Raw genomic sequence first — 22,242 nt, forward strand, 5'->3', positions numbered from 1 at the left:
AACTATAGGGTGGTAATAGTTGGGGATTTCAACTACACCAATAGCTACTGGGATGCAAACAGTGTGAAGGGCACAGAGGGGACAAAATTCTGAAGGGCGGCACAGTGGCGCAGTGGTTAGCACCGCAGCTTTACAGCTCCAGGGACCCGGGTTTGATTCTGGGTACTTCCTGTGCGGAGTTTGCAAGTTCTTCCTGTGACCGTGTGGGTTTTCGCAGGGTGCTCCGGTTTTTTTCCCACAGTCAAAGACTTGCAGGTTGATAGGTAAATTGGCTATTGTAAATTGTCCCTAGTGTAGGTGGGTGGTAGGGAATATGGGATTACTGAAGGGTTAGTATAAATAGGTGGTTGTTGGTCGGCACAGACTCTGTGGGCCGAAGGGCCTGTTTCAGTGCTGTATCTCTAAACCCGCGACCTCTACCAACTAGAAGGACAAGGGCAGCAAATACATGGGAACACCACCACCTGCAATTTCCCCTCCAAGTCACACACCATCCTGACTTGGAACTGTATCGCCGTTCCTTCACTGTCACTGGGTCAAAATCCTGGATCTCCCTTCCTAACAGCACTGTGGGTGTACCTACCCCACATGGACTGCAGCAGTTCAAGAAGGCAGCTCACCATCACCTTCTCAAGGGCAATTAGGGATGGGCAATAAATGCTGGCCTGGCCAGCGACACCCACATCCCATGAATGAATAAAAAATAAATTCTCAGCAGCTCCTATTCGCAATAGTAAGTTACAATGGAAATCTAAACATAAATACTTCAATATGGGGGCTGAATTAAATTTGCAAACCCTTGTCCAAACATCCTCTCACCCTATTTCACCTGAGGACTGCACATGATGTCATGTCCCAGTGCTATGTGAGGTCAGCTTCTATTGTGATGCTGTTTCTGTTCAATGCTCAGTGCAGTTTGATGACTGGTGTGCACCGCACTGTGGTGCTGGTTGACAGATGACTGCTTTTCGTTGTGTGATTCTTTTTATTATGAGCAGCTAGTTAGTTTTCCCAGAATTAAAAGTAACGTTAGCAGCAGATTCTGGGCAATTTGCTATTGACATCAACACACTTTGTTATTACGTCAACACAATTGGAATGTTGGATTTGCCTGATGCCAACAGCAACTGGAGTACCCTGTACGGAATATTATAGTTTTACTGATGGTCTGCGGTGAAATACTTTGACCAATCTTCTGTCAACCCTGCAGTGAGTTTTCATTTACACCTGTCACATTTGCCTTACTTTGCGCAACCTTGGATGTGTTGTTCCTCAAAGCAACCAATAGTGGAACTGCCGCCAGTTCAGTTCGAAATATCACTACAGCCAAATATTCAATCCTGCTCTGAGTGGTAATATTTGAGATTGTGAGTATAGATATCTCCATGGAATAGCACCCCAGAAACCCCACTGAGTAAAAACACTGCTTGGTGTTGTATTAAGCGATGGAGATCAGAAGGTCTGCAATTTGACTCTTGGTGTGTGTTGGGTTAACTCACCTCCTCCAGGGCACCTATGGGGTGCTGCAAATGGCCTCAGTATCTCTGTGACAATTGGCTGGGATTCTGTTCCCAATCACTATCCAATGACCGCTGCTGAAAGGAGACTATGTGTGGAAGGTGGGTTGTTGACGGCCAGCATCCAGACTGTAAACAACAACTTGTATTTATGTCGTGCCTCTAATGCAGTAATATGTCCCAAGGTGCTTCGTAGGAGTATAACCAGACAAAATTTGACACGGAACCACGTATAGAGATACCAGGAGAGATGACAAAAGCTTGGTCAAAGAGGTAGGTTTTAAGGAGTAACTTAAAGGAGGAAAGTGAGGTGGAGAGGCAGAAAGTTTCAGGAGGATATTCCAGAGATTAGGGCCGAGGCAACTGAAGGCACGGCCATCAGTGGAGGAGCAATTAAAATCGGGGATACTCAAAAGGCCAGAGTTAGATGAGTGCAGATTTCTCGGAGGGTAGTGGGGCTGGAGGAGGTTACAGAGATAGGGAGGGGCGAGGCCATGGAGAGATTTGAAACAAGGATGAGAATTTTAAAATTTTAATTTTAATTTTGAAAGTGAACAGGACCTGGTGTAAGGACATAGGCAGCAGAGATGTGATGAGGTTTGAGGAGGATAGAATGTGGCAGGCTGGCCAGGAGTGCATTGCAATAGTCAAGTCTAGAGGTAAGAGGCATAGGAAATAGGAGCAGATGCAGGCCATTCAGCTCCTCGGGTTGCTCTGCCATTCGACTAGATCATGGCTGATCTTCTACCTCAGTCCTATTTTCCCACACTATCCCCATATCCCTTGATATCTTTAATATCTAGAAATCTATCGATCTCTGTCTGGAATATACTCAATGACTGAGCCTCCGCAGCCCTCTGGGGCATGGGTGAGGGTTTCAGCAGCAGGTGAGCTGAAGCGGGGAGAAGTCGGATGATGTTCTGGAGGTGGAAATAGGCGGAATGTGTGGTTGTCAACTCAACTTGGGGTCAAAGATGACACCATGGTTGCAAATAGTCTGGTGCAACCTCAGACAGTTGCCAGGAAGAGGGATGGAGTCGGTAGTGAGGGATTGGATATTTTGATGGGTACTGAAGACTATGGCTTCAGTCTTCTCAATGTTTGGTTGAAGGAAATTTCTACTCATCCATGGATATCGGCAAGCTGTGTGACTGTTAATAGGCAGTGGAGGGGTCAAGAAAGATGACATGGGGATTACTGACGGGTGCTCGGTGGTGTACCATGGAATGATACTGCAGGCTTTCTTCCTTCATTGTTTTCATTGCCTTGACTACATTTAGCTTCTCCCCATGTGGGAGATAATTGAGCACGTGCATCATTGAACCAATCTTCACTCTGCCGCATTTGCCTTTGAGCTTAACCCTTCTTGCATCACCAGAACTTAACACATTTCCAAAGTTACGCAGAGAGTGGGAAAATAAATTGAAAACTGGTCTGAAGAAAATTAAAGATTCCAGGCAGATTATTTACACCTGACCCAAATCTAAATTCACTTTTAAATACATTCCATGAAGGCTGGTGTTCAACAATGAACCTACACTGGAATCAGTGGCTTTAAACAATGCTTTTGAATGGGGACAGAAGCTTCAGAAAATAACTGCAATGTGCACGTGATAAACTCTTTGTTTTAGCTTTACTAATGTTTTAATTTATCTGGATTCCATAGAAAACAAAAATTATTTCTTTTAGACAGAGAAAGTGAAAAAGGAAAAGAGGCAGCCATCCCCTGGGTCGGTGTCGAGTGTGACGTCTACACTCAGAAGATCTCAGTCTCCAGCAAGCATGTCCAAAAGGTCATCTTCACCTGCAATGAAGTGAGTTGCATATATATTGGCCAAAGATCAATGTGTGACAGTGGTAGAATTCACAGCTCTGAGTCGCAGGTTTATGGATTCGAGCTCCAATCCAGAGAGCCCCAGTGAGTGGAGTCAAGCGTTCCGATCTCTGGATCCTGGGATGACATCCATTGGATGACTCGCATCTGGTGGGAGTGGAATGACAACCCACCTCCATCCCATCTACACAGTCCTCCCAAGCCATGGTCGCAACCTGTCAACGTGAAAAGCAACTTGTTGTCGGAAGTGCCCAGAGCACGATCTGCTGGGTGTAAAAGCAATGAGAGAAATGGGCTGCCTCAGATGCCATTAGGCATGGAAGATCAGTGTTGTAGTGGAGAGGAAAGCTCATATACAGATGATGGCTGGGATTTAACAGGGAAAAAGCTGACAGTGCTGGAGGTGGGAGGTGGGGGGCTTTGGAATGGGGGGGGTGGGGTGTGGTGCCATAAGATCACATGAGATGGTGTCAGTTGGGCCCCTGGCATCATCACGCTGGGATGCAATTTCACGAGTGGCGGACAGCAAGTCACATGGGGACTCCACTCACCTTTCAAAAATGAGCAAGTTAAAGGAAATTTAGATGATTAAGGAGGCAATTGAAGCTGATTTTATGGGCCCCTCTGAATTTTTCGAGTAGCACACAGACGTCACGGGTAAGAGCCTCAGCAGCTTCGAAAGGGTGGCAAATTCCAGCAGTGACGTCACAGGAAAGCTGCAAGGTGATTGGTTGGTGAGTAACTGCTGTTAGGAAGTATCAGTAAATAGCTGGGTTAGTAACTAAAGTAAAGAGAAAGGTAAGGTCTACAGTTTTTTTATATATAGTAAGCAGTGTTTTTTTAGGGAATCAAGGTCCCTAGTGTAAATAATCTCTAATTTTTATGTAATTTAAGGGAGTAAATTAAGGGTAAGTCATGGCAGGGCAGCTCGACCGCATAGAGTACTCCTCCTGTGCAATGTGGGAATTCAGGGACACTTCCAGTGTCCAGGGTGAACACATGTAGGAAGTATCTCCAGCTGCAGCTACTCGAAATCCTCGTTTGGGATCTGGAGCAGCAGCTGGAGACACTGTGGAGCATCCGCGAGGCTGAGATCATCGTGGATAGGCATGAGAGGGGGGTGTACTGGGTAGTGTTTCAGCACCCAGTGCAAGGGTGACCCCAGTATAGCTGCAGGGCCCAGGTGGCATGGGCATCGTTCAGGTTGATGGTCACACCGCAGGTAAAGACTGCCAGGCAGAAAGGGAATGTAACTGCCAGGCAGAGTAGAAGAACTAGGCAGGTAGTGCAGGAGTCCCCTGGGTCCATCTCCCTCTCCAACAGATATTCCTCTTTGAATACTGTTGGGGGAGATCGTTTCTCGGGGGAATGCAGCAAGAGCCATGTCTGTGGCACCATGGGTGGCTCAGCTGCACATGAAGGGAGGAAAAAGAGTGGGAGAGCTATAACGATTCTATTGTAAGGGGTACAGATAGGCGTTTCTGTGGCTGCAAACATGACTCCAAGATGGTATGTTGCATCCCTGGTGTTAGGGTCAAGGATGTCAAGGAGCGACTGCAGGACATTCTGAATGGAGAGGTTGAACAGTCAGAGGCCATGGTACACATTGGTACCAACGACATAGGTAAAAAGAGAGATGAATTTAGGGAGCTAGGTAACAGATTAAAAAGCAGGACCTCAAAGATTGAAATCTCTGGATTACTCCCGGTGCCACGTGCTAGTGAGTATAGGAATAGGAGGATAGAGCAGATGAATGCGTGGCAGAGGAAATGGTGCAGGAGGGAGGGCTTTAGGTTCCTGGATCACTGGGTCTGTTTCTGGCAAAGGTGGGATCCTTACCAGTTGGACGGGTTGCATCTGAACCAGAACGGGACCAACAACCTTGCTGGGAGGTTTGCTAGTGCTGTTGGGGGGAGGGGGGTTTAAACGAATTTGGCAGGGGGATGGATACAGAGTGGAGGTACAGTAGGGGGTGATGTACAGTCAAAATATAGAAGAGAAACTAAGTCAGTCTGGAAGACAGAGCAAATATAGACCTGTTAAGGCACAAGCAAATAATGCAAGGCTGGATTGCATCTATTTTAATGCAAGGAGTCTTACTAGTAAGGCAGATGAATTGAGGGCGTTGATTAACACATGGAAATATGATATTATTGCTATCACAGAGACATGGTTGAGGGAAGGGCAGGACTGGCAGCTCAATATTCCAGGGTATAGAATCTTCAGGCGTGACAGGGGAGGGTGTAAAAGAGGAGGTGGCATTGCACTGTTGATCAAGGAGACAATTACTGCAGTAAGGAGGGATGATATCTGACAAGGTTCCTCAAATGAGGCCATATGGGTAGAACTTAAAAACAAAAAGGGGGCAGTCACTTGGCTGGGTGTGTACTACAGGCCTCCAAACAGTCAGGGAGAGATAGAGGAGCAGATGTGCAGGCAAATCTCAGAGGTGTAAAAATAATAGGATAATAATAGTAGGTGATTTCAACTTCCCCAATATTAACTGGGATAATCTTAGAGCAAAAGGCTTAAAGGGGGCAGAATTCTTAAAGTGCATACAGGAGAGCTTTTTGAGCCAGTACGTAGAAAGTCCTACAAGAGAAGGGGCGGTACTGGACCTAATCCTAGGGAACGAAGCCAGACAAGTGGTAGAAGTGTCAGTGGGGGAGCAGTTCAGTGATAGTGACCATAATTCTGTAAGATTTAAGGTTGTTATGGAAAAGGACAAAGAGGGATCGGAAATAAAGGTATTGAATTGGGGGAAGGCGATTTCAATATGCTAAAACAGGATCTGGCCAAAGTGGACTGGGAGCAGCTACTAGTAAGAAAGTCTACATCAGACCAGTGGGAGTCATTCAAAAAGGAAATAGTGAGAGCTCAGGACCAACATGTTCCCGTAAAGGTGAAGGGTAGGACCAACCAGTCCAGGGAACCCTGGATGTCAAGGGGATATAGAGGATTGGATCAGGAAAAAAAAGGAGGCTTATGACAGATTCAGAGCACTGAAAACAGCGGAGGCATTAGAGGAGTACAGAAAGTGTAGGGGGGTACTTAAAAAAGTAATTAGGAGAGTGAAGAGGGGACATGAAAAAACATTGGCAGGCAAGATAAAGGAAAATCCCAAGGCATTTTATAAGTATATTAAGGGCAAGAGGATAACCAGGGAAAGAGTAGGGCCCATTAGGGACCAAAGTGGCAATCTGTGTGGAGCCGGAGGACATAGGTGAGGTTTTAAATTATTACTTTTCATCTGTGTTCACTGTGGAGAAGGACGATGTAGGTGTAGAGATCATGGAGTGGGATTGTGATATATTTGAACAAATTAGCATTGAAAGGGAGAAGGTATTACCTGTTTTAAAGGGCTTAAAAGTGGATAAAGCTCCAGATGAGATGTACCCAGACTGTTAAGTGAGGCAAGGGAGGAGATAGCAGAGGCTCTGACACAAATTTTCACATCGTCTCTGGCCACAGGAGAGGTGCCAGAGGACTGGAGGACAGCGAATGTGGTACCATTATTTAAGAAGGGTAGCAGGGATAAACCAGGTAATTATAGGCGGGTGAGTCTAACATCAGTGGTAGGGAAACTATTGGAAAAAATTCTGAGAGACAGGATTAATCTCCACTTGGAGAGGCAGGGATTAATCAGGGATAGTCAGCATGGCTTTGTCAGGGGGAGATCATGTCTAACTAACTTGATTGAATTTTTCGAGGCGGTGACTAGATGTGTAGATGAGGGAAAAGCAGCTGATGTAGTCTACATGGACCTCAGTAAGGCTTTTGATAAGGTCCCGCATTGGAGATTGGTCAAGAAGGTAAGAGCCCATGGGTTCCAGGGCAATTTGGCAAATTGAATCCAAAATTGGCTTAGTGGCAGGAGGCAGAGGGTGATGGTCGAGGGTTGTTTTTGCGAGTGGAAGCCCATGACCAGTGGTGTACCCACAGGGATCGGTGCTGGGTTCCTTGCTGTTTGTAGTGTACATTCATGATTTAGACTTGAATATAGGAGGTATGATCAGAAAGTTTGCAGATGACACGAAAATTGGTGGTGTCGTAAATATTGAGGAGGAAATCCTTAGATTACAGGATGATATAGATGGGCTGGTAAGATGGGCGAAGCAGTGGCAAATGGAATTTAATCTGAGAATTGTGAGGTGATGCATTTTGGGATGCCATACAATGGATGGTAGGACCCTCGGAAGTACAGAAGGTCAGAGGGGCCTTGATATACTTGTCCATAGATCACTGAAGGCAGCAGCACAGGTAGATAAGGTTGTTAGGAAAGCATATGGGATACTTGCCTTTATTAGACGAGGCATAGAATATAAGAGCAGGGAGGTTATGATGGAGCTGTATAAAACGCTAGTTGGGCCACAGCTGGAGTACTGTGTACAGTTCTGGTCACCACACTATAGGAAGGATGTGATTGCACTGGAGAGGGTGCAGAGGAGATTCACCAGGATGTTCCCTGGGCTGGAGCATTTCAGTTATGAAGAGAGACTGAAAAGGCTAGGGTTGTTTTCCTTAGAGCAGAGAAGGCTGAGGGGGGACATGATTGAGATGTACAAAACTGAGGAGGGTAGATAGGAAGAAAACTTTTTCCCTTAGCGGAGGTGTCAATAACCAGTGGGCATAGATTTAAGGTAAGGTGCAGGAGGTTTAGCGGGGATTTGAGGAAAAAGAATTTTCACCAAGAGGGTGGTTGGAATCTGGAACGCACTGCCTGAAGGGGTGGTAGAGGCAAGAACCATCACAACATTTAACAAGTATTTAGATGAGCACTTGAAACACCATAGCATGCAAGGCTATGGGTCAAGTGCTGGAAAATTGGATTAGAATAGATAGGTGCTTGATGGCCAGCACAGACACAATGGGCTGAAGGGCCTGTTTCTGTGCTGTATAACCCTATGACTCAATGGCTGGTGTTGCTGTATTCGGCAGCTGTGCAGTGAGGGTTTTCACTGAGGAGTAGGTCAACTGTTTATTTTGGATTGATGCCCCCTTGAGGAGTTATTTCTCCTGTCTGCTCTTTGGAGAGGGGCATGAGAGGAGGGTGTACTGGGTAGTGTTTCAGCACCCAGTGCAAGGGTGACCCCAGTATAGCTGCAGGGCCCAGGTGGCATGGGCATCGTTCAGGTTGATGGTGGTCCTTGGCTGGAGGCTGAAGAGGGTGGAGTCAGGCTGAAGGGGGCTGGTTACTGGATGAAGAGGGTGGAGTCAGGCTGAAGGGGGCTGGTTACTGGATGAAGAGGGTGGAATCAGGCTGAAGGGGGCTGGTTACTGGATGAAGAGGGTGGAATCAGGCTGAAGGGGGCTGGTTACTGGATGAAGAGGGTGGAATCAGGCTGAAGGGGGCTGGTTACTGGATGAAGAGTGTGGAATCAGGCTGAAGGGGGCTGGTTACTGGATGAAGAGGGTGGAATCAGGCTGAAGGGGGCTGGTTACTGGATGAAGAGGGTGGAGTCAGGCTGAAGGGGGCTGGTTACTGGATGAAGAGGGTGGAATCAGGCTGAAGGGGGCTGGTTACTGGATGAAGAGGGTGGAATCAGGCTGAAGGGGGCTGGTTACTGGATGAAGAGTGTGGAATCAGGCTGAAGGGGGCTGGTTACTGGATGAAGAGGGTGGAATCAGGCTGAAGGGGGCTGGTTACTGGATGAAGAGGGTGGAGTCAGGCTGAAGGGGGCTGGTTACTGGATGAAGAGGGTGGAATCAGGCTGAAGGGGGCTGGTTACTGGATGAAGAGGGTGGAATCAGGCTGAAGGGGGCTGGTTACTGGATGAAGAGGGTGGAATCAGGCTGAAGGGGGCTGGTTACTGGATGAAGAGGGTGGAATCAGGCTGAAGGGGGCTGGTTACTGGATGAAGAGGGTGGAATCAGGCTGAAGGGGGCTGGTCTGGGATGAGACATTCACTCAGCCACTGATTGCATCGCTGACCCGTTTGCTGAACCACTTCGCCAGGTTTCGGAGCAACAACAATAACAAAAACTTGTATTTATATATCACCTTTAACACAGGAAGATGTTCCAAGGTCCTTCACAGGAACATTATCAAACAAAAATTGAGACACAGAAGGAGTTATTAGGGCAGATGACCAAAATCCTGGTCAAAGAGGTAGGTTTTAATGAGCATCATAACAGAGGAAAGAGGTGGAGAGGTTTAGAGAGGGAATTCTAGAACTTAGGGCATGAGCAGTTCCAGTCAGAGCCACCAGTGTGGAGTGATTAAAATCCATAGAAACCATAGGAAAGTAACAGCACAGAAGGAGGCCATTCAGCCCATCATGTGTGCGCTGGCTGAAAAAACTAGCCACCCAATCTCATCCCACCTTCTAGCATCTGGTCCGTAGCCTTGCCAGTTACAGCACCACATGTGCAGGTCCAGGTACCTTTTAAAAGAATTGAGGGTTTCTGCCTTCGCCACTGTTTCTGACAGTGAATTCCAGACACCCACCACCCTCTGGGTGAAAAGGTGTTTCCTCATGTCCCCTCTAATCCTTCTACCAATCACCTGAAATCTGTACCCCCTGGTAATTAACCTCTCCACTAGGGGAAACAGGTCCTTCCTATCTACTCTATCTAGGCCCCTCATAATTTTGTACACCTCTATTAAGTCACCCCTCAGCCTCCTCTGTTCTAAGGAAAACAACCCGAACCTATCCAATCTTTCCTCATAGCTGCAACTTTCAAGCCCTGGCAACATTCTGTAAATCTAGTAAATTAGATGAGTGCAGATTTCATGGAGGGTAGTGGTGCTGGAAGAGATTACAGAGATAGGGAGGGGAGGGACTATGGAGAGATTTGAGAACAAGGATGAGAATTTTAAATGGAAGCGATGCTTAAAAGGGAGCCAACATAAGTCAGCGAACACAGGGGTGGTTTGTGAGCAGATATGTGAGCAGGACTTGGTCTGAGTGAGGATGTAGGCAGCAGTGCTTTGGATGACATGGGAGGCCACCCAGGACTGCGTTGGAATAGTCGAGTCTGGAGCTAGTAAAAACGGATGAGGGTTTCAGTGGCAGATGAGCTGAGGCTCCGGTGGGTGTCTGCAACATGGGTGTCAACCCAGAGACACCCACCCACAGAGGATCCCCGAGCAGCCCAGCTACAGATTAATGGTGCCGCCCCCACGATGTTAAAGGAAATCAATGGGGGGAATTTTATCCTGGCGGCAGGGGTCTCGAAGTTGGGAGGAACCAACACCGAGACCCCCGCGTCACCTCTTCTATGGAAGGCCAGCCAAATTAAGTGCCAATCAGGCACTTAAGTGGACAGTGATGGGCCTTCCACGGGATCAAGGACCCTGTCACTGGAAGACGTGGCCATGCAGAGCTGCCGGCCAATCAGAGGCCATCAGCTGCAGCGCCACCGTGGAGGTGGTGGCTGCTGCTGCAAGTGCACCTGCCAGAGGCCCAGGTGCATCACTGGAACCAGGCCTCAGGTAGGTCAGGGCGGGAGGGCTCTTGCAGGGTGTGGAGTCGTGGAGGAGGGGCTTGTAGGGGAGTTGGTAGGAAAGGCAGGGTTTGGCCCTCGGCAGTCCCTCCCCTTTCCAATGCTGGGTCCCTCATTCAGCCACTAAGTGCCCTTGAACGAGGGAGCCGAGCCAGGAAGCAGTCTGCATGGTTTTTTGTGCTGTGCCTCCCATGTGGTGACTGGGCCGCCCGCCGCACGAGTAATTGCGGCTGTGGCAGGAAGAGGCCCTTAATTGAGGGTTAATTACCCAGTTAAGGGCTCAATTGCTAATAGGGTGGGAAGGCCTTCCCGCTGCAGAATAAATTTCAGCAGAGTCGGGATGGTGTCGGGAAACCCCTCCGTCACCATCCCACCTGAGTTTATTCTCTCTCTGCCTCCAAACCCACTGTGGGGAGAGCATAAAATTCCCTCCAATTGCTCCATTTTGGGGGTAGGGGGAATTCTACCATTGATTGCAGGAGGAAAGCCCTGGCCTTTTCATTTTCATCAGACTTCAAAACCCTAGTGATGCTTCTGTTGAGGGATCCGCAGGACTGTTTCCTGCATGCAGCATTGCTAAGGATACAAACACAGGAAACATTGCTCCCAGGTTTGCATACATCCTTGTATTTGCAGCCCGGCCCCACATGGGTGGGGAATTTCTCAGGGATCGGGGTGTCCAGGTATAATCAGATCGCGCACAATTGCTTGGCTCACCCGTCCACTCTGAATGTGGAGCTAATACGCTGAAAGTTATGCAGAAAACTGGCCTTTCGTGTCCCCTGGACAACACATGGTACAGGTGACTGACACATCCAATATCTGTAGTATCATTAATCATTTGTTGTGCTGTGTGTCCCAAAACGCTTTACAGCCAATGAATTATAGTCACTGTTGTAATGTAGGAAACGCTGCAGCCAATTTGTGCACAGCAAGATCCCACAAATAGAATGTGATAATGACCAGATAATCTGTTATTTTGTGATGTTTGTTGAGGGATAAATATTAATCAGGGCACCAGGAAGAACTCCCCTGCTCTTCAAATAATGCTATCGGGTATTTTACATCCACCTGAGAGGATAGACAGAGCCTCTGTTTAATGTCTCAGCTGAAAGACGGCACCTCCAACAGTGCAGCACTCCCTCAGTACTGCACTGGAGTGTCAAGCCACCGGATTAGGGCTTGAACTCTCTGATCCAGGAGTGAGTGTGCTAACAACTGAGCCTGAGCCCACACTTCGAAACAACTTAAATATGTATACAAAAACAACTGTATTTTACAGTTTGTTTGTACAATGCTTAATGGATTGAGTAGAATAGTAACACTGTAACAGTTTGTCTAATATCTATTCAACATGTTAATAGCTCTGTGGAATCTTTGCTAATCTTTCTGCAGGGCCAGTTCGAAGATTCGAACTCGCTCTCCCAACTCCGGCAAAGAATTCCCACCATCTCCGACTTCCAGCAGCAAGTCTTCTCCTATGAGAAGAAGGCCATCGTCTAATAACATTGCAGAAAGCAGAAAAAAGAGCAAGGAGAAGGGGGATCTGGCTCGGCAGAAATCAGAGGAGGCTGCAGGAGGTGACACAAAATCACCAGAGCTCACTGAAAGTGAGATTCCATCAGTGACAACTCCAGTCAAGGAGCATGAAAGGAAGAAAGCAGCTCTGGGCGAAGGTGAATACAACAACAACAATGTGCATTTATCTAACACTTTTAATGTAGTAAAACCACCTTGGAGCGCTTCACAGGAGAGTTAACAGATAAAAATTAGACACTGAACCACATATTAGGGCAAGTGAAAGGACAAAACCTGGGTCAAAGAGGTAGATTTTAAGGAGAATCCTAAAGGAGGAAAGTGAGGTGGGGAGGTTTAGGAGGGAATTCCAGGGTTTAGGAACCAGGCAGCTGAAGGCACAGCCACCAATGGTAGAGCGATGGAAATCAGAGAGGGGTAAGAGGCCAGAATTGGAGAAGTGCAGAGAGGTTGGAGGGTTGTAGGGCTGGAAAAGGTAGAGTTGTTCATTGCTACATTTCAAAAATGAGAGTATGTCAGATGGCATTGAACTTATTTAGGGGCCTGTTTAATATAAATGATGTGCCCCATTATGATTGGGACGATAGGATTGGTTCGATAGTCTACAGGATTTACTCTGCTAGGATGGAACAGTACTTGGTGTTGGTGGCAGTATATGATGTCCCATCCTTCATTGTAAAACTCACTAAATTGAATTGAGTGGAATGAGCCTATGTTCTCTGGATTTTAGAAGAATGAGAGGTGATCTCGTTAAAATATGAGACAGCTTGACAGGGTAGATTTGAGATGCTGTTTCCCTGTCTGGAGAGTAAAACTAAGGGGTCAGAGTCTCAGAATAAGAGGCCGGCCATTTAAGACTGAGATGAAGAAAGGCTTCTTCACTCAGAGTGGTGAATCTTTGGAACTCTCTATCCCAGAGGGCTGTGGAATTTCAGTCATGGCCGGGGTTTTATGTCCCCCTCCCCCCCCCCAAAGTACGGGTTTGTGGCAGGGTGTGTAAAATAGAGTGGGAGGCTCGGGGGTGGGGCCCTTCCTGACTCACTCCCGCCTCCACCGCCATTTTATGCAGGGCGGTGGCTAGCTAAGGGCCACTTAAGGGCCTCCACCCGCCATCACAGGGATTTTATCCTTGGCCGATCGGGCGGCCCAGGCCTAAGAAAAGCTGCCTGACAAAACCAGGTGGCTTTCTGACAGCCTGAGGTGGACCCTCATGATCAGGCACCCTGTGCCCGATGGGGAGCCGCCCCCGATGTCCCAATCACTCCCATCACCCCCCCCCCCCCCCCCCCCGTCCCCCCAATCAACCACACTTACCTCGCCGAGGCCCGACCGATCACCCCTGGTGAGGCCCCAAAAACTTACCTTTTCCCAGGACGACCTTCCTCTTCTTGTTGATGTTGGGTTGCGATCCCAGCAGTGGCCTCCGCTCCGCCCTCTGAATGGCCGGCAGCTCCATTAGACGGGATTTCCTGCCTCAATAAGGTGGAACACTAGGAGCAGGAGTAGGCAATTCAGCCCCTTGAGCCTGCTCCACCATTCAATACAATCATGGCTGATCTCATCTCGGCCTCAACTCCACTTTCCTGCCCGTTCTCCATAGCCCTTCAACCCATTACTAATTAAAAATCTGTCTATCTCCTCCTTAAATTTACTCAATGCCCTGGCATCCACCGCTCTCTGGGGTAGTGAATTCCACAGACTCACGACCCTTTGAGAGAAGTCCCACCTCAGACCAATTAAGGGCCTGGGGACTGTAAAATGCGGTCTGGATCACCAGGCCAGGTGGAGGCAGGATCGCCACTGACATTTTAGTCAGTGGACGGCTCCCGTCTGGTGAAAGTAAAATTCCGACCATCGAGTATATTCAAGGCTGAGATTGATAGACTTTTGAACACTAAGGGAATCAAGGGATGTGGGATCGGGTGAGAAAATTGAGTTGAGGGTGAAGTTCAGCCATGATCACTCTGAATGGTGGAGCAGGTTTGAGGGGCCAAATGGTTTACTCCTGTTCCTATTTCATATCTACTTATGAATTGTAGCAGCAGTGCTCAGTACAACAGAGTGCTAGGACATGGGTTTGCATCTATGCATGAGTTCCAGTCCCACCAGGGCAGTCTGAGAATTTGAACTCAGTTAATAGTTGTAAATAAACGGCTGATGTCAGTAAAGGTGCCCCTGAAACACTCAGATTGTCATAAAACCCCATCTTTATTTAGAGATACAGCACTGAAACAGGCCCTTCGGTCCACCAAGTCTGTGCTGACCAATCCATTTATACTAATCCTACATTAATCCCATATTCCCCACCATTCTCCTACCATCTACCTACACGAGGGGCAATTTACAATGGCCAATTTACCTATCAACCTGCAAGTCTTTGGCTGTGAGAGGAAACCGGAGCACCCGGCGGAAACCCACGCAGACACAGGGAGAACTTGCAAACTCCGCACGGGCAGTACCCAGAACTGAACCAGGGTCGCTGGAGCTGTGAGGCTGCGGTGCTAATCACTGCGCCACTGTGCCGCCTACTAGTGCCCTTAAGGGAAGGAAATGTGCTGTCCTTACACGGTCAAATGACTCCAGTCCCACAGCAGTGTGTGGACTCTTACCTGCCTCTGAAATGGCCTCAGTTGTATCAAACTCATGGCAACTAGGGCTGGACAATGGCGGGAAAAGGCAGCAGGAAGAGGAGAAAAGGAGATGGCTGTGATATTTCTTTCTTTTTCTCTTCTTTAAGCTCTCCTTTTTTGCTTTCCCTGCCAACTTTTCCCTGGCTTTGTTCCTCCTTATTGGCTATTCATTTGTAACAAGTTCAGGTTCTGGTGAGAGGTTCGCGAGCTGACACATTAATCCTACCTTCCTCTCTCTGCGTGAATGCTCTTTGATCCACTGAGTGTTTCCAGCATTTTCTCTTTTAATTTCAGATTTCCAGCATGTACAACATTTTCGCTTTTTGCATATCACTGACATTCAGTTACATTTTGAGAAAATCAATCCATTTGGAGCAAATCCTTTGTGTTCTTTCCAATGATTTTGGGTTGAACGATGGGGACAGAATATGACCTGCTTTTTCACCTGGTTATAGATATTAGAGTTGACTGCTTATCTCATTGTTTGTGTCCCAGTGCATTTGCTGCTTTGCTAAATAACAGCACACTTCTGACTGAGTCACCCCTCCACATTTCTCTTTCAGAAACATCCAGTAGTAAAACCATGGCAGGAACAACTAATGCAGAGGAAGCAGCTAAACTTCTAGCAGAAAGACGCAGACATGCACGGCTGCAAAAGGAGCTGGAAGAGAAGGAGCGGCTCGAGCAGGAGGAAGCTGAAAGGTAACGCGCTTATATTGAGAAACTGTGATGGTAACCAGGCTTCAGTCAATCTGCATTTATCTACTGTATTCCGTTTCTTTATAACAACAACCTTCATTTATATATCGTCTTTAATGTAGTAAGATGTCCCAAGGTGCTCCACATAAGCATTATCAAATAAAATTTGACACCGAGCCGCATAAGGAGATATTAGAACAAATAATCAAAAGCTTGGTCAAAGAGCTAGGTTTTAAGGAGCGTCTTAAAGAAAGAGAGGTTTGGGGAGGGAATTCCAGAGTTTCAAGCCAATGCAGCTGAAGGCAAGGCCGATAGTGGAGCAGTTTAAAATCAGGAATGCTGAAGAGGGCAGAATTGGATTAGATATCTCAGAGGGTTGTGGGGCTGGAGGAGATTACAGAGACGGGGAGTGGCGAGGCCATGGAGGGATTTGGAAACAAGGACGAGAATTTTAAACTCAAGGCATTACTTGACCAGGAGCCAATGTAGGGTATGATAGGTGAATGGGACTTGGTACGAGTTAAGACAAGGGCAGCAGAGCTCTTGGGTAAGCTGACGTTTACGGAGGGTGATTGTCCAGCTGAGTCTGGAGGCTTCTCACAATTCCCCACCCAAAACCACAAAAAGTTAGACTTGCAGGTCTCTCGAAGCTACCATGAGGAATACTGGAGCACAGCCTCAAAAGTGCTTTGCTTCCTCAAGGTGACATGGCTGAGATTAGAAATTTCAGAAGCAGGCAATCAACATGAGTCTATATCCACCTTTAGTAGATGTGTAAAGAGGCCCTTATGGGCTAGAAATACTGTTTACATTAAGTATGTGTATTAATATGTGTTAATCTGGATTACTCCCAGGAGGACTTTTAAGAGTTTGGGGGAAAACAAATGCACTAATCTTCCACTAGCACTCAAATAACAAATGACAACACATTAATAGACACTTACCATGTGTATTGTCTTCAGCGCATGGGATAATTGCATCTTCATCTGTGAATTATAGGAGACAGAGATTCCTGCCTGCCCACCGCACTCCAAGCAAATGAGCAGACGATAACATAGCTAAATAAAATGTGTAGTGCGGGAAGAGAGAAATTCAACAATTCTCAAACAAATTAGGTTTCTGTCCAATGACACAGGTTTAAAAAGAAACCAAGAGCAGCACCATTTAAAATTTCTCAACTGACTGCTTCATTTAAATATAAATATTCTGCAACATTCACCATTTTCCTCAAACAAAATTCTAACAGATGATAGAATCCTATCCATCATCATCGTGGCTTGACCATCATTGGGGTTCCTGTGACTGTCCTCCAAACCCAAGGCAAGGACTTGAACCGTGCTGTTGTGTTTGGGATGTTCCACACTCACTCTTTCATTGACCTGTTCTGTAATCCAGCAGGACCCCCTTTGCAGGTTGTGGGTGCAATCAGCTAATTCAAGGATTAGCTTGTCCGCCTTTTGCTGGTGTTTTCTCCAACAAGGATCCCACTCCCTCCCCCCTCCAGGGGCTCGTCTGTCCAAAGCCGTTGGCCCTTTCTGGAGGTGGCGGCTATGTCACCAGCACCTGGCATTTGGTGCTGAGCAATCGCGGGTAGCACCCTCTACCACTCGTTTACCACCTGACCTGACTAACAGTTACCCATGAAGGAAGGGATTTTATGCAAATGATTGGACCTTGCCCTCAGTGGTATGCAGAAGAGGCTAATGATGAATCTGAGTAAATCTGGTGCTTGTTAAAGGAAATTGAAGGAAGAGTTGCAGAGAAAAGAAGCTGAAGAGAGAGCTCGTCGTGAAGAAGAGGCACGCAGGCTTGAAGAAGAGCGAAGACAGCAGGAGCTGGAACACCAGAGAAAAGCAGAAGAGGAAAGACTCTTAAAAGAACAGCAGGAAAGAGAGCTGCTGGCCAGACTTGAACAGCAGGTTAGTGGTGAAATGGTGATTCATGGTTGTCATGGATATGTATGTGTTTAACTCTTCCTCAGTTCTTTTATCCCTGCTTCTCACCCCTGACTAACAAATGGACTGAAAGCTGAATCAATCCTGGTGCAAGGTTAGATGAGCAGTGCAACATCTTTTCAAAGGCCTAACAGAAATCTTATCACATATTACTGTAATTATCAGTGGAACTCAGTCCTGTAAAGATAGAGAGTTAAAACATGTAGTCTAGCGGAATAATCGGGGAGTGCAAGTTGAAATTCTATCTTAATAAAAGCAAAATACTGCAGATGCTGGAAATCTGAAACAAAAACACAAAGTGCTGGAAATACTCAACAGGTCTGGCAGCATCTGTGGAGAGAGAAGCAAAGTTAACGTTTCAGATCTGTGACCTTTCATCAGAACTGGCAAAGGTTAGAAAAGAATTAGGTTTTAAGTGAGTGAAGGGTAGGGGGGTGGGGGAGAGACCAAAGGGGAAAGGTGTTTGATAGGGCAAGAGAGATTAAATAACGAAGCTGTCCTGGGACAAAGGCAAAGAGTGTGTTAATGCTTGTGGTGAAAGACAAAGCATTAGTCCAGAGAGAGTGTTAATAGCAGAATAATGAACAGCTCTGACTACATGAAAAAGAGGTACATGGTTAGGGGCGGGACAGTGGCGCAGTGGTTAGCACCGCAGCCTCACAGCTCCAGGGACAATTCTGGGTACTGCCTGTGCGGAGTTTGCAAGTTCTCCCTGTGACCGCGTGGGTTTTCGTCGGGTTCTCCGGTTTCCTCCCACCGCCAAAAACTTGCAGGTGATAGGTAAATTGGCCATTGTAAATTGCCCCTAGTGTAGGTAGGTGGTAGGGAATATGGGATTACTGTGGGGTTAGTATAAATGGGTGGTTCTTGGTTGACACGGACTCGGTGGGCCGAAGGGCCTGTTTCAGCGCTGTATCTCTTTAAAAAACAATGGTTAAAAAAATAAAATATTAAAAAAAGGCCAGTCATTGAACTCAATGTTCAGTCTGTAAGACTGCAGAGTGCCTCATCGAAAGATCAGGTGCTGCTCCTCGAGTTTGCTTTGATGTTCACTGGGAGCAGGCCACAGGCAGAAATGTTGGCATGAGAGCAGGGAGGGTGTTGAAATGGTGTGTGACCGGAAGCTTGGGGTCATGCTTTTGGATTGAGCAGAGGTGTTCCGCAAAGCGGTCACCCAATTTGGGGGAGACCAAACACCACTCAATCCAAAAGCTGCTATCAGGAAAAGTGACCAGGAAGTAATTGGATTGTCGTTAAATTTCTACTGGCTCCATAATATCATTTCACAAAGGAAGTCTGCCATCCATAGAAACATAGAAAATAAGAGCAGGAGGAGGCCATTCAGCCTACTGGTTTAGATGTGACTCCGGACTCTCGCCAATGGGGATGACACCTTACCCTGTCTGGTTTAGATGTGACTCCGGACTCTCTCCAATGGGGATGACACCTTACCCTGTCTGGTTTAGATGTGACTCCAGACTCTCTCCAATGGGGATGACTCCTTACCCTGTCTGGTTTAGATGTGACTCCAGACTCTCTCCAATGGGGATGACACCTTACCCTGTCTGGTTTAGATGTGACTCCGGACTCTCTCCAATGGGGATGACACCTTACCCTGTCTGGTTTAGATGTGACTCCAGACTCTCTCCAATGGGGATGACTCCTTACCCTGTCTGGTTTAGTTGTGACTCCAGACTCTCTCCAATGGGGATGACACCTTATCCTGTCTGGTTTAGATGTGATTCCAGACTCTCTCCAATGGGGATGACACCTTACCCTGTCTGGTTTAGATGTGACTCCGGACTCTCTCCAATGGGGATGACTCCTTACCCTGTCTGGTTTAGATGTGACTCCAGACTCTCTCCAATGGGGATGACTCCTTACCCTGTCTGGTTTAGATGTGACTCCGGACTCTCTCCAATGGGGATGACTCCTTACCCTGTCTGGTTTAGATGTGACTCCGGACTCTCTCCAATGGGAATGACTCCTTACCCTGTCTGGTTTAGATGTGACTCCAGACTCTCTCCAATGGGGATGACTCCTTACCCTGTCTGGTTTAGATGTGACTCCGGACTCTCTCCAATGGGAATGACTCCTTACCCTGTCTGGTTTAGATGTGACTCCGGACTCTCTCCAATGGGGATGACACCTTACCCTGTCTGGTTTAGATGTGACTCCAGACTCTCTCCAATGGGGATGACACCTTATCCTGTCTGGTTTAGATGTGATTCCAGACTCTCTCCAATGGGAATGACTCCTTACCCTGTCTGGTTTAGATGTGACTCCGGACTCTCTCCAATGGGGATGACACCTTATCCTGTCTGGTTTAGATGTGATTCCAGACTCTCTCCAATGGGAATGACTCCTTACCCTGTCTGGTTTAGATGTGACTCCAGACTCTCTCCAATGGGGATGACTCCTTACCCTGTCTGGTTTAGGTGTGACTCCGGACTCTCTCCAATGGGGATGACACCTTATCCTGTCTGGTTTAGATGTGACTCCAGACTCTCTCCAATGGGGATGACACCTTTACCCTGTCTGGTTTAGATGTGACTCCAGACTCTCTCCAATGGGGATGACACCTTATCCTGTCTGGTTTAGATGTGACTCCGGACTCTCTCCAATGGGGATGACTCCTTACCCTGTCTGGTTTAGATGTGACTCCGGACTCTCTCCAATGGGGATGACTCCTTACCCTGTCTGGTTTAGATGTGACTCCGGACTCTCTCCAATGGGGATGACACCTTACCCTGTCTGGTTTAGATGTGACTCCGGACTCTCTCCAATGGGGATGACACCTTACCCTGTCTGGTTTAGATGTGACTCCGGACTCTCTCCAATGGGGATTACTCCTTATCCTGTCTGGTTTAGGTGTGACTCCGGACTCTCTCCAATGGGGATGACTCCTTACCCTGTCTGGTTTAGATGTGACTCCAGACTCTCTCCAATGGGGATGACACCTTATCCTGTCTGGTTTAGATGTGACTCCGGACTCTCTCCAATGGGGATGACTCCTTACCCTGTCTGGTTTAGATGTGATTCCAGACTCTCTCTAATGGGGATGACTCCTTACCCTGTCTGGTTTAGATGTGACTCCAGACTCTCTCCAATGGGGATGACTCCTTACCCTGTCTGGTTTAGGTGTGACTCCGGACTCTCTCCAATGGGGATGACTCCTTACCCTGTCTGGTTTAGATGTGACTCCAGACTCTCTCCAATGGGGATGACTCCTTACCCTGTCTGGTTTAGATGTGACTCCAGACTCTCTCCAATGGGGATGACACCTTATCCTGTCTGGTTTAGATGTGATTCCAGACTCTCTCCAATGGGAATGACTCCTTACCCTGTCTGGTTTAGATGTGATTCCAGACTCTCTCTAATGGGGATGACTCCTTACCCTGTCTGGTTTAGATGTGATTCCAGACTCTCTCCAATGGGGATGACTCCTTACCCTGTCTGGTTTAGATGTGATTCCAGACTCTCTCCAATGGGAATGACTCCTTACCCTGTCTGGTTTAGATGTGATTCCAGACTCTCTCCAATGGGGATGACACCTTATCCTGTCTGGTTTAGATGTGACTCCGGACTCTCTCCAATGGGGATGACTCCTTACCCTGTCTGGTTTAGATGTGACTCCGGACTCTCTCCAATGGGGATGACTCCTTACCCTGTCTGGTTTAGATGTGACTCCGGACTCTCTCCAATGGGGATGACACCTTACCCTGTCTGGTTTAGATGTGACTCCGGACTCTCTCCAATGGGGATGACACCTTACCCTGTCTGGTTTAGATGTGACTCCGGACTCTCTCCAATGGGGATTACTCCTTATCCTGTCTGGTTTAGGTGTGACTCCGGACTCTCTCCAATGGGGATGACTCCTTACCCTGTCTGGTTTAGATGTGACTCCGGACTCTCTCCAATGGGGATGACACCTTATCCTGTCTGGTTTAGATGTGATTCCAGACTCTCTCTAATGGGGATGACTCCTTACCCTGTCTGGTTTAGATGTGACTCCGGACTCTCTCCAATGGGGATGACTCCTTACCCTGTCTGGTTTAGATGTGACTCCGGACTCTCTCCAATGGGGATGACACCTTACCCTGTCTGGTTTAGATGTGACTCCGGACTCTCTCCAATGGGGATGACTCCTTACCCTGTCTGGTTTAGATGTGACTCCGGACTCTCTCCAATGGGGATGACTCCTTACCCTGTCTGGTTTAGATGTGATTCCAGACTCTCTCCAATGGGAATGACTCCTTACCCTGTCTGGTTTAGATGTGATTCCAGACTCTCTCTAATGGGGATGACTCCTTACCCTGTCTGGTTTAGATGTGATTCCAGACTCTCTCCAATGGGGATGACTCCTTACCCTGTCTGGTTTAGATGTGATTCCAGACTCTCTCCAATGGGAATGACTCCTTACCCTGTCTGGTTTAGATGTGATTCCAGACTCTCTCCAATGGGAATGACTCCTTACCCTGTCTGGTTTAGATGTGATTCCAGACTCTCTCTAATGGGGATGACTCCTTACCCTGTCTGGTTTAGTTGTGACTCCGGACTCTCTCCAATGGGGATGACACCTTACCCTGTCTGGTTTAGATGTGATTCCAGACTCTCTCTAATGG

At 47.5% G+C, this 22,242-nt stretch overlaps 1 protein-coding gene across 5 annotated transcripts in view; it reads left to right on the plus strand.

The window, feature by feature from the left end:
• The window catches only part of LOC137374078 (MAP7 domain-containing protein 2-like), a 235,357-nt gene that overhangs the window by 166,153 nt on the left and 46,962 nt on the right, over positions 1–22,242 (plus strand). For all 5 annotated transcript variants that reach the window (XM_068039827.1, XM_068039828.1, XM_068039831.1 and 2 more), the window contains 4 exons: positions 3,207–3,331; positions 12,193–12,473; positions 15,527–15,665; positions 17,401–17,581. In XM_068039827.1, the coding sequence (XP_067895928.1) occupies positions 3,207–3,331; positions 12,193–12,473; positions 15,527–15,665; positions 17,401–17,581 (726 nt within the window). The remainder of the gene's footprint in view (positions 1–3,206; positions 3,332–12,192; positions 12,474–15,526; positions 15,666–17,400; positions 17,582–22,242) is intronic.

This window comes from Heterodontus francisci, chromosome 10, assembly GCF_036365525.1.
Source record: "Heterodontus francisci isolate sHetFra1 chromosome 10, sHetFra1.hap1, whole genome shotgun sequence".
NCBI lineage: Eukaryota > Metazoa > Chordata > Chondrichthyes > Heterodontiformes > Heterodontidae > Heterodontus > Heterodontus francisci.